Raw genomic sequence first — 12,998 nt, forward strand, 5'->3', positions numbered from 1 at the left:
CCTTAGACCACTCGGCCACGGTATTTTTTTTAAGGATGTTTTATTTTATTCTCTCAAATCAAAATACAAATTTACTTTCCATAAGCAAGTTGTACAAATTATTGAAACATGATTATAAATTATACAATAAATCCATAACCCATATAATTATACAAATTATACATCAAACTTATCAAAGATACCGGAAATTAATACTGATGCGTTTCAGCAATTACAAAATGAAATATTAACAAGATGTATTAAATGACAAGAGAGAAAAAAAAAGATTATTGAGATCGATTCAAATTCAATTGGAAATTGGTGAATTTTGGCTTTGAAGCGATATTTGACAAAAACGTGATAGGTGAGACAATTTAGACAAGTTGTTATTAAACTTTTTTTTAACACCTCAGTTGTCGAAATCTTTCGAGAAAGAGAACTTCACAAAAATGTCATATGAGGTGTTATCCTTTAAATTTTCCAGGACAGAGCAGAGGCGTGTTTAATCTTCCGGTGCTTGTCTGCTATAGATTTATTACAAATGGGATGAAAAGAAAAGAAAGGGCAAAAAAAAATAAGGAAAAGGCTACAAGTTTTGGTCAATAAGATTTTACCAGGGCACCGTATAACACAAAGTTTAGCGATTAATCGTACTTTCGATTTTCACGATTGATTGCACATCGTAGTCAATGGAATCAATCGTAGAAAAATGTTCTACGATCATTGCTAAGCTTTGTGTTACGGCCCCCAGACGACATTCCAGACGATCACGATAACACCGATATCATTTACACGCTTGAACTCACCTCAACACGCGTATACGTATTGCTCATCATAGCGATAAGCACGTTCAGAAGCACCACGATAGATATCACGTGATAGGTGGCATAAAGGAAGTTCCCCACCGTTTGTGTAAAGGTATGGGGTATGTTTGCTTGGCTCGACAGGTTTACGATATTCATGTCAGGGAGGCCGAACAGAGCCCAGAAAAGCGTGGCCATCGTTTCCCCTAATCTGTGTTATAAAAAAATAAGTGAGAAAAGAAATTCAAGATAATAATAACAATAATGATTATAATAATGATAATAATAATAATAATAATAATAGTAATAATAATAATAATAATAATGATAATAATAATAATGATAATAATAATGATAATAATTAATAATCAAGATTCTTTTTCCGTTTACAGAAATTAATTTTTTATTTATCTTAATATTACAATATCTGCAGTTAGTCCTGCTATCCATATTTTAAAGCTCGTGGATAGTGTTGGTAAAGGATACAAAAATTCCAGTTGAATGGATCTTTCCTATTGAATAACGATTGCTGATGATGATTCAATGCGAAATTGACAGAATTTCTTCTTGGAAATATTAAATTTTAAATAAACTCCGAGAAATAAAATCATTCTCCTCGGCTGAATTTCAAAGACAGTTCGCTGAATTTATGCGCACTTATATAGCGCCCACTTTCGTCCACGACTGATTTTTCCCCCTGTTAGTTGATCACTAGCCGTTCCACTTTTAGCAAACCGAAATATCCCTGCGAGAGCGTAGTCTGCTAATTCCGTGTACGCGCTCGTCGATCATTGTTCCTTAGTTTTAGCATGGCCTCCGTCGAGTTTCTCCCCCAGCGAGTTCGGCGAGGAGCACAGGAAACCGTTGAATTTTTGTTAGATGGGTTAGATAATTATTTTTAAAAATGTGGACTAACTTACCCCTTATGCTGTCCCTCCAACCTGTAGTTCACATGTTACAGTAGTTTATTTTGACGTTCATGAAAACGTATTAGAGATGAGTCTGTCAAAATTTTGGCTACAAATTTCCACGTGCGACAAGATTGGTTCATGGTTCTTGAAACTGCGAGATACATTATACTGCATGCTGCATGCGATGCGATGCGATGGACATTGGTCACGCTCGCTCAGCTCGGCGCTTCGGCCTGACATTCTCTCACGCTTTATCCAACTCTATGCATTCTGTTCATACACAGTTTTGCGTGTACGATGTGTTCATGTCTTTCACGTCATATTTCAGCGCATGCATTGGGGAAGGGAAATTAATTTGGAAGTGAAGGGAGAAATTAAAGAAGAAAGGGAAAGGTAAAAAAAAGAGGATAACAAGTAAAGGAAAAGAAAGAACAAATGAGGCAAGGGAAACAGGAAATAAGAATGGAACGAGCTAACATGATAGCAGAGGCAGATCAATTTCGCGGCCAATATCACGAATATGGGGGGGGGGGAATTTTGCACCCATTATTTTCCACGATCGACCGCTCTGAGTTGATTTTTGTTTCTTTCTTTCTTTGAAGGTGTAGACCTAACAGTCAGCTTTATTCTTATAAAACAACATAAATGCAGGGGCCGCAGAATGGTTTTCAAAGTGAGGGGGGGGGGGCTGAGTCAAATGTTTTATTTTTTTTTGGGGGGGGGTGACCATGCAAAAAATCACAATCAAATGGTCATTTTTACTTTTTTGAACACGGTTATGGAAAAAAGCAGGGGCTGGAGCCCCCCCCCCCTCACTTCCGCGACCCCTGAAATGTATAATCCTATACGTACTATTCAATATAGTGCGAGTGATGCGCGAGTTAAAATTTTTCGTAAATGTCATATTTTGTCCTGAAAATAAAACATCTAACTAATAACTATACTGCAAATACGAAGCACGAGCAGATTTTTTTTTCATATATATTCTGGCCTGATAAACAAGGGACCTGTTCTGATTGTAGTATTGAAGACGATACATAGGCCTATATAATTATGATGGCCTATTTCAAGAATGGAATAATGCGAGCGCGAAGTGCGGGCTGAACATTTTTGACATTCCAACAAGAAAATTGACATTCTAAGCATTAATCCTGAACTGAATAGGTATATAACTAGACAATACGAGCGATAAGCGCGATGGGGAAAATTAAGATTTAGAGCTAAAAACGGGACACTAGTTCATGTTTTGTAAGGCGTGAAGATGGGTAATTAGGCATCTTCCTACGTAATGCGAGCGGGAAGTGCGAGCAGAATTCTAATCTGAAAACTATTTCAAACACTGAAAATGAAACTGACTGGATGTGGATCGCACTCAATAAATGATTCAAGCGCGAAGCTCGAGCGGATATTTTTCGGAAATTATTCTGACCTAGGACGGGAACATTCTAAGGACATTTTGTCATATGAAAATAGAAATTATCTACCTATTAAGTGTCCCCAAGCGCGAGATGAAAATTCTTTCAATTATAAAAAAAGACAATATAGTTATTAGCAATTCATGAAATGTTATTGTTATTATCTTATTTATTACTCTAATAAGCCCAATAAGAGCGAGAAATTTGTTAATATCAATTTCTGAAAACTGGATATTCTAAGTATTTTTCTATTTATGAATAGAAGGCATTGGTTGATATATCTTTAACAATTAATGCGAGCGCAAATCACGAACCGATTTTTTTTTAAATAAATTGTCATGAAAAGGGATTTTAAATAGTTTGTTATAGAGATAAATAACTAACCAATCGAAATGTGAGCGCGCAGCGCTAGCTGATAGGTTTTGACAATCAGAGCTGATATGTTTTGACAATCAGACCTGAATAAGAATATTTTGAGAATTTATTGTAAATACGAAGACTAGAGATTGGGTACTTGACAAATAATGCGAGCGCGTAGCGCGAGCTGCATTGATACTCGATCAGACCATAAACGGACTACGGCTGCACATTAAAAAAATCAATTTGTAAATCAAGCAACGTGATATTTTAAGCTCCATATCAGCCCATTGAGGATTATTTGTATCTCGATATCAAACATGCAAGTGCGAGCGAAAAATTCATATAGTGATATGAAAGATTCTTATTTTTTTTGTATTTTCCAAGTCTTCTTCTCACCTTATTTTTTTCATTTGTCTTCCTCCTCTTTTCCTCCTTTTTTTCTCCTCTCTTTTCCCTTTTTTTATTTTCCCCACTCCTAGAGGGACCCGGGAACTTCGCCCTGGATCCGCGCTCGCATTATTCATGTTATTAATCTAGAAAGATCCCAAATTACTCATCCTTTTCATTATTTACAAAACATGAATGATGTGTCCCGTTTTAGTCTAAATCTCTTTTTTTACGCTCGCGCTTCGCCCTCGCATCAATAGTTCAGTGATATACATATCCTGTTTACGTTTACAAAAAAGCTTAGAATTTCCCTTCTTTAGGTAAAAATGTACTTCTATTTGATTGTTGAAATATGCAACGCATTCATGGCTAACTGCAAGACGTCCTTGACAGGTGCATGGTTCCTTTTCGATCAGATCAAAACGTATATTTAAAATTTCTGTTCACGCTTCGCAGTAATTATTTAGTTGCATATATACACGATTCGTTCAGGCTCACAAACATTGCCCAGAATGTTAAAATTTCAAATACAAAATTAGCTCGCGCTTCGCGCTCGAACTATTTATATAAGGCTTATGAGATTATTAAATATTTATGTTGATTTATAGGAATACAGCTAATGGACTACCCCTTCAAATAAACATACATAAATCAACTTCGAGCGGCCGATTGTAGAAAATGTGACTGAAAAATCCCCCCCCCCCCATATCAGCGAAGCTGGATCCGCCCCTGTACCCAACATATCATTTGTAAATATGCCTCTATAAAGGAGCTATATACAGTTCTTTACTTGTGTTTCTGCTCAGACTCATTAGAAAGGTGCAAATTGGAAACTTGAAACTGATCATGCATCCAGTGCCATTTGGCCAGGGTATACCAATCATGGTACAAGAGCGATTTATATAGTTTATGGCAATATCGAATTGGACTGTGTCAGGCAAGGTCGCCAATTATAGTAAAAAGATTCTTATAAAATTTTACGTTGTGAAGAAAGTTCAAAAATGGTCACTCGTTTCGTGTTAGATGTCAAGTAAGATTTTTTATTTATTGGAACGTGGAACAAAAGAAAATGTATCATTTTGGATTTTGAAATAAAAATTGGTGGAAACAGCAAAACAGACGGGCCCATATTTTATAATGGCAATTTTCGTACATTTAGCTCTATTGTGCAAGACTCTCTTACACTGGGGAAATGAAACAGAATATATGATAAATGACCATGCATGAATGAATGAATAAATGCATACAATTATTAAAGTAAATAAATAAAAATGTATGTCTATGAGCAATTTTCAAAATATACCTTGGTCGCCCCCAGCCCTGATCCGCCAATTTACATGTGGAAAGAAAAATTATGGGAAAACTGGCGTATATGCTGTATTCTCGACCGCTGGTCTTTCTCACATTCATAAAATATTTTGGGAATAAGTTTTGACTTTATAAAATTATGAAGTCAGAGATCTTTTCATTACAAGAGATTCGTACTTTGTTTCGTTGACAAACAAAAATTACACGTTTTATACAGCCGAAGGCCAAATACTTGCTCGTGCAGTACTATTTTGTCCACCCTTATGCGATTGGTGAGGTTGGGGGGGGGGTAGGCCTATTGGGGAAGGGATAGGCCATGCAGTTGAACAAATAGGCATTTTCACAAGAAAGTGTGTGTGAAGAAATAATATTACTTCAATGCACTATGAATTATGATGCAATTAATTTAGGCCGATATCGCAACATGTTTGTTTTGGGTTTTTTTTTGCTTTTCTCTCACTCATAACAGTCCGAGTGACAATATATATCCGGTTATTCATGAGGGACGTGTATCGTTTGGTTGTCAAGTTAGAAACAAAGAATTGCAATAATAAAGTTTGTCAGACTAGACAAATTCCCAACGACTCGTTCCCATGCAGCTCGATCCCCACCCAACCCCCCTCCCCTACGTTCTTTCTTTCTCTATATAATTTCTTTCTTTCATTGCATTTTTTCCCCTTCCCGTTCTTTCACCTCCTTTTTCTGATAATGACTTGAAAATCGATCAGTGCTTGGCTTGTAAATCATTGTCCCTGCCATTTTTTTTGCATCTCTCCCACAGTTCAATGTTTAATTAAAGGTCAAGTCCACCCCAGAAAAAAAATGTTGATTTGAATCAATAGAAAAAAATCCAACAAGCATAATTTTGAAAAATTCATCAAAATTGGATGTAAAAATGAGTAAATCAGTATGGCATTTCCAAATTTCACATAGCCTATATTTTTCACAAAATAGTTATATGCACAACTCAGTATTATGCAAATGAGAGTTGATGATGTCCCTCGATCACTACCAACCGCGTAGCCAGGATTTCATTTTGGAGGGGGCGGTAAATGCACGCGAAGCGTGCCAACACTTACAGAGCGCGCGAAGCGCGCTCCCTAGGGGGTGGGTGCAGGGAGGGGGAGTTTCCCCTCCCTTGCGAAGCTTTTGGTGTTTCATAAATTAAAATGAAAAGGAGCCGTCTCTCTTGTCTTTAGTACCTATATATCAGCTCCAATTCAGTTGACTATATTGTGATTTTGAACATTGTTTTCAAAAAAGATTGTGAACGCACAAAAAAGGAATACAATGGAGGAAATTAAAATGATAATAACCCCGTGCGAAGCGCGGAAACTAAAGCGTTTTATCAATTTTTTGCCATGAAAAGGGTCCCGAGAAAACGGTATTCTCAAACACATATTGGATACTTCCCTTGGAAAGATCAGATTTGATTACAAACAATTTAGCGACAGTGCATATCTTTAACTCGCAAAACAGAGGAGAAGAAGTGTATATGCCGGGAGGAAGATATTCCTCCCCGCGCAGAACAACGAAACTCTGAAATTTCAAAGGGCAGACGTTTCATCAAATGCAGATATCTCCAATACCCGATCGGCTCTAATTCAATTAATTTTCTAAGATTATTGAACTTCATTACAAGGAAAATAGTGCGCAAAAAGTTGAAACTTCTGTGATTTATTGAAATTATATAAAAAGGATACCTAATTTCTTTGACTTATCCTGAAGCGCTTCATTTTGAATTATAAAGAAACTTTGGTGTCATTCAAAATTTCAAACTGAGGGCGCAAAACAGGACAGGAGATGAATGTGCAGGGAAATGACATGAAGTTTAATAGAATTTGATAAAAAATATTGTACTTTTTTATTTAATAAGATACGAATTATATACCTTCCTCTTTTTAAATTAGGAACCTGTTTGCCCCAAAAATTATGGTTGTTTAGTAATGAGCTGAAAAGCGGGAGAAGTTGACTTTATGGAGGTGACGGCAGAAATTGATATAAAGATTTCACCCAACCGGAGCCGACCCGACCAGAAGTTGCGCGATCAATAAAAAAAAAGATAACTTCATATACTTCGGCCTAACCATGCCCTAATGTATACATTTGAACTTTACCCGGCAAGAAACACATATATAGCTGAGGTGGAAAAACAGGGTTAGAGAAAGGGTGGGGGGAACAATGGAGATCTTCAATATTGTCATTTAACCGCGCGCAGCGCGGAAGCAAAATTCATATATAAATCTAGAGCAAGAGTGAAGGAGTTTCTCTTTTGAGAAAAAAAAAAGAATAAAAAGAAAAAAAAACTCAAAGCTATACCTTTCTTCCCTTTCCTCCCTTCCCTTTTCCTTTTCTCCTCTCTTTTTTCTCTTTTTTTCTTTTTGGGGACGTTTTTTTTTGGGGGGGGGGGGGGCGACCGCCCCCACCGCCCCCCTGGCTTGTTTGAATTATATTTCAATTAGAGATTTGAAAATAAGGACCAACTTGACTGAACCATAGATATAATCCTCAGCGGTTATTCCACATATTCAGGAAAAAAATAAAATTATGGGGAAATATATAAAATGATATCGAGGCCCTATATCGACGTTACACCTAGCCTCTTGTCGAGGCTCTGTCGGCTGCTTTCCGAGCGAACATTGCGAAGCAACGGAGAGAGCGAAGCAGAGCGCCGCGAGACAGGGCCTCTTGACATCTGACCCGAATTTCACCGACTTTCTTTTGTTATTTTATTGTTTTTACCAATATACCGACCAAAAACTGGTCGGTGAAAATCATCCAATGAGAGCGCGGGCTGCTATGACGTCATATTGAATATTCATGAGCTCATCTTGAATGGCGACCCGTGGATTCTTGGCGAAGAGGCGAAGAGTGACGACGAAATATCAAAGAGCATTGAATATGCCTCTAAAATGCTGAATATTGACCGATTTAAGGATTTGCAAGTCGATAAAATTAAATCTGCACTGAAAGGACGAGATGTTTTTGTAAATCTACCCACAGGATATGGAAAAAATGTTATCTTTCATGCGATTCCACTATTTGTCGATTATCGTTCTCCGCGGTGCAGTGAGGGAATGCTGGAGTAGAGTTGTTTCGCCTTGACTCGAGTCTGACCAGCGGCTGACCATTATCTCCCGGGAAGTTTCGGGGCGGTGATGGGTCTTTTACGGCCAGTATACTAGTAGTAGTAGAAGTACCACTGCTTGTAGCATTTTGCTGGTTATATCCCCTTTAGTGTCCCGCAATTAATTGAATCCCCTGCAGAATAGTGGACTACTAAAGTATTCCGAACCCCGGAAGAAACAGCTTTGACATTTCATTGGTTTACGAGGTGACCGGTGATATTACAACTCATGTATATTTATTAGGAAGACGTTCCTCATGAATATATAATTCAGCTCAGATGTCAAGAGGCCCTGGCTCGCGCCAGGCCTAATTCGCTTCGCTTCGCGAATTAGGATATCCCTCGCTTCGCTCGGGAAGCAGCCGCCAGGGCCTCGACAAGAGGCTACGTTACACCCGACCCACATTATTATTTTTATTGTTCTTTTGGTAGGCCTATTTAGTTAGTGAGATAGTGGTTATTACCATGTGAAATGGCCATATTATGGAAAGATATACGATCAAACTGAATAACATTATTTACAGAACTTTATCCAATAAATTACTTATTCCATAGGATAGCCAGTTTTCTGAAACTCGGCATGCTGAGCTGTATACTAGGCCCATGGTTTCGATTGAATCAAATTATCTCGGGACACGCAGGATCTCTCCATGTACATGACCAGTGAACTGAACTCTTCATGACCTTTAGGAGGCCCGGTATACAAGATCATTGCATGCAATGTATCTGTTGACCTTATTACGTAACGTCTCCACACGCACTATTCAACACAAACACACACACTCATACCGTACACCCACGCACAAGTGAATGAAATTCCCGGCCAGTCCTACTGCATACACAGAACATACATCCAACGTGCACACTATAGTCTACGAATTCAGACACAATTAACCCAAAGACTGTTTATATATCATTTTAGTGAGAATTAAATCAATGCATTTCCAAAACATAAACAGGATGCACAATCTTGGAATTTTCTTTGAATGTAAGGGTTCTTTCTGTTGGTTTCATCTTCCTTTCTTTTCTTTTGAATCATTAGAATCGTAAAATAAAACTTTTTGTCAATCTGAAACAACATGAGCTGAGGCTAATACGCGGGAAGTCGGAGAAGAACAAAAAAAAGAAGTTTTTCCCATTCTAATTCTGTGCTGTACGTTATATTCATTCTGATTTATAAATTGTTCCAGTGTTATATTAGCAATCAGAGAGCAGATACTTATTTGCAACAGCTAATATCGTGGTTGCATTTTTTTAATGGGGAAGATGGGACGGTCGAGGTTTGTTATATGCAAGCGGCCCCCAGCCAAGGGCAAGTTCAAACTTCAAGGAAGGTAGGAATGAGGTACGTAGGATGGGGGATCGGGTGTCCGGACACTTTATATTTTTGAAGCCTTCTTTTTTGTCTTAAGATTACACTAAAAATATGAATTCAATAGTTGTATTCATCTTCTATTTTGTTCTCTATAATATTTTCTAAAATTTTGTGCTAAAAATTGATGAAACTTCGCTTGTAATTTTTTCAAAATGACTTTCTAAAATTGATCGTCCGGATACACAACCTGTCCGGACACACAACAACTGGGTATACTCCTAATATCGATCAAGGCTGTTTAGATCTAAAGTCTGCTCTGCCGTTCGTTGTAATGTGATGCAATCATGCAAGGAAAGTCTGGAAACGGCAATGTATCTACGACTATGAGCTTTGTAAAACCATAGAGCTGTAATAGCTCTATGGTAAAACTGATTGACAACGCAATTGTGTAGCGAGGACTACATTATCGTTCTCGCGTAGCACACGCACGGCAGAGGCGGTGGTGCGCACTTTGAGTGTCTGCATGCAGCTACGTTTCAAAAAGCTGGGTATCCCGACAAAGTAAAATCCACACATGTAAGAGCATAATTTATCATGAAAAACACCTTTTCATTTCATATCATCCACATCATGACTGTTTTAGGACATACACATTCATATAATATACAAATTAATTAGAATGGTGACATGCCGATTTTGAGGAATTACCAAAACTATCCACCCTCTTTAATACAGTTGGGTATTTACTGTAATGGGCTTTCATGAGTTACCCTCCGATACCTCAATTAAAGTAAGGATAAGATTGAATATGGAAATTAATAAATGAAAAGGCATTTGGAGTTGTATGAAATGACCGAAACCCCAGCGGATCAACCGTATTATAAATGCGGCCATTCAGCGGGAAATCGAAAAGTGTGTCGGAGAGGAGAAAGACATAATGATTACGGAGCGATATGAAAATGTATGAGATGATATATACTCACGATCCAAACGGCTGAGTTGTAATGAAGGCTGAATAGTACCAATAGAGTTGGTTCATACCAAGCGAGAAAGCGAACCAAACGAAACAGAAAATGAGAAGAAACTTGCAGATATCAATGATCATACCACCAAGAGAGATCTGCATAGGCCCTACATGACGGTTGACTACCGTTATACAGATAGGTCGAAGAAAACTCAACACCTATATTGAAAAAAAAAAAAAATAAATAAAAATAAGAGGAAATTTTGATTGGTCGCATGTAAAAAGGCAACGGTTACACATATAGGGTGAAGAAAACTTGACGCCCCCAAATTTGTGGCTTATAATGAGCTGAACCTTCTTTTTTCTGGGGGGCGGGCGGGTAGATATGGGAATAAGGCAAAATTTCTGAAGAGCTGCGAGCGAGCATAAATGTTGCCCTTTTGATACATCTATTCTCACGCCTCTCACCCTGCCTACTACTCAAGCTTTTCACTCCAGGTTTACATTCCTTTTAAGGACTACACTCAATTCAGAAAGTTGTTCTACTTCCCAACCTCCCCGTTATCGGATCTTCATTTTACTTCTACCTCTATCCATTATCATCTCAGTCATTGTTCATACCACCTTCTTCTTCTTTGTTGTTCTTCCCCCGGTATTTGAGGATCAGCGGCTATCCGCAGGTTGGTTGTTGTGTTGAAGTAATTTCTCTAAGCGAATATGATGAATTTTAAGAATGTATCTGAGGCAGTGGGTCATGACATTGGCAGCAAGAGTGACAGATAGGTGCGAGGAGGGTAATAAGATATTAGTGGCAAGGATGAGGGGATGAGCAGAGGTGAAGGCTTGGCTAACTGAAGCAGGGAGGCTTAGAGATAGGACATGTTGAATGAGAACAGACCGTTGGGGTTTGAGGGTTGAGCAGGAAGCAAGGAAGTGGGTGGAGCTTTCTTCCTCCGTTGAGCAAACCATTCAAACCTTCAAACATCATCCGTGTTTTCTTTCTACAGCAGCGAATTGAAAATAGAAGACCTTATTGCAGTGCTGCGGACGAAATGAATGTTTTGAAATAAATCACAATGCACTCACCTTTGCTATGGCGAAAAGAGCCTCTGCAATCAGGACTGGGTCGTAGGGACCCCAATTTGCCCTCTCAAAGTCTTCATTGTCAGTGATGTCAGTCTTAGTTAGCCCGCCACTGCCCCGTCTTCTGCTTGATGAACCCTCTCCCGCCTGAAACGACAAAGAGCAAAAGGAAGAAAAAAATTGGGTTTGGAATTTCAGTGTATTCAGGAAGCCCTAAATCAGTCAAAATCTTGCAAAATAAGTTAAGTAATGCAAATAGAAGTCAAATATTGCGAAGATAACTTATGCCAATATTTCGGTTTGAAGAGTTAAATTGTATTGGTTATATTTTGATTCGCTAGGAATAAACATTGTTTTCCGATTCCAATTTTCACTTTCATTTTTTATTTCCCTTCCATATTACTTTTTATACGAATATTAGAGTTATCAAATATTGAATATTTTTCAGTCTAATTTGATTATTTCAACTTCAATTAGGAGTTCCTTTTCACGTTCCATGTAGGTAATAACAAGATTTTTGCCTGCATTTACCAACGTATGTAGCAATCGCACTTTAGGGCGTGAAAAGATTATGATGAAAACCCCCCCCACTCTATCGAGCGTAACAGTGACTTTGGAAGCTTTATGCATACTAACCCATTTTAAACAAATCTACACGCCCCTCTCTATTAGTTGGTATCTATCAACCCCCTCCCGTGCAAAACTGGAATTGCACCTGAAACCCTATATCAGATATATACACTAACAATGGTGAAACTCAATATCATAATGGAAAAAAAAAATTGAGGGGGCTAAACATGACATATGGAGAAAAATGTTGACCCTTATTATGTGATATATTAATGTTTTCCCCATTTCCCTTTTCTTTATTTTTATCAGTATTTTTTTCTTGGTATTTCCACTTTTATTTGTAGGGGAAGGGGTGGGGGTGGGGGTATGACCCCCCAACCCCCATCTATACGCCAGTGATAATAAGTATGATAATGGTCATGGATAACTAGAACTGTAAAGCGTTGCAATCCAAACGACCATAATGGGGACGGCGCAAAGGACAATACTCACATCCCCTGAAAACAAGAATTTGATTTGGGTTTGACCAATGGTCAGCTGGTCAAGACGATCATGGATACCCTGCAGATTATCCTGGATACCGTCCAGGGTTTCGGTGACCACAGCGTTGTCGTTGATGGCGCTGGCGTCCATGGAACTGGCACTTGTTGGCGGGGACAGGGTCGCGTTGAAATCCTGCGACCGCGGTGCGATGTGGAATGATGCGTTTTCGTCTGCGAGTGCCTGCATTATTGAAAAAGGAAATCGAAAATGAGGATAATTCTGATTTTATGGTT

The 12,998-nt window shown here is 38.3% G+C and overlaps 1 protein-coding gene across 1 annotated transcript in view; it reads right to left on the bottom strand.

Moving 5' to 3' along the window:
- The window catches only part of LOC129277617 (short transient receptor potential channel 5-like), a 36,273-nt gene that overhangs the window by 19,383 nt on the left and 3,892 nt on the right, over positions 1-12,998 (bottom strand). The window contains exons 2-5 of the mRNA XM_054913774.2: positions 12,715-12,945; positions 11,656-11,799; positions 10,589-10,788; positions 786-993 (exon numbers count right to left, since the gene is read on the bottom strand). Of these exons, the coding sequence (XP_054769749.1) occupies positions 786-993; positions 10,589-10,788; positions 11,656-11,799; positions 12,715-12,945 (783 nt within the window). The remainder of the gene's footprint in view (positions 1-785; positions 994-10,588; positions 10,789-11,655; positions 11,800-12,714; positions 12,946-12,998) is intronic.

The sequence above is a fragment of the Lytechinus pictus genome, chromosome 15 (genome assembly GCF_037042905.1).
Source record: "Lytechinus pictus isolate F3 Inbred chromosome 15, Lp3.0, whole genome shotgun sequence".
Classification (NCBI taxonomy): domain Eukaryota; kingdom Metazoa; phylum Echinodermata; class Echinoidea; order Temnopleuroida; family Toxopneustidae; genus Lytechinus; species Lytechinus pictus.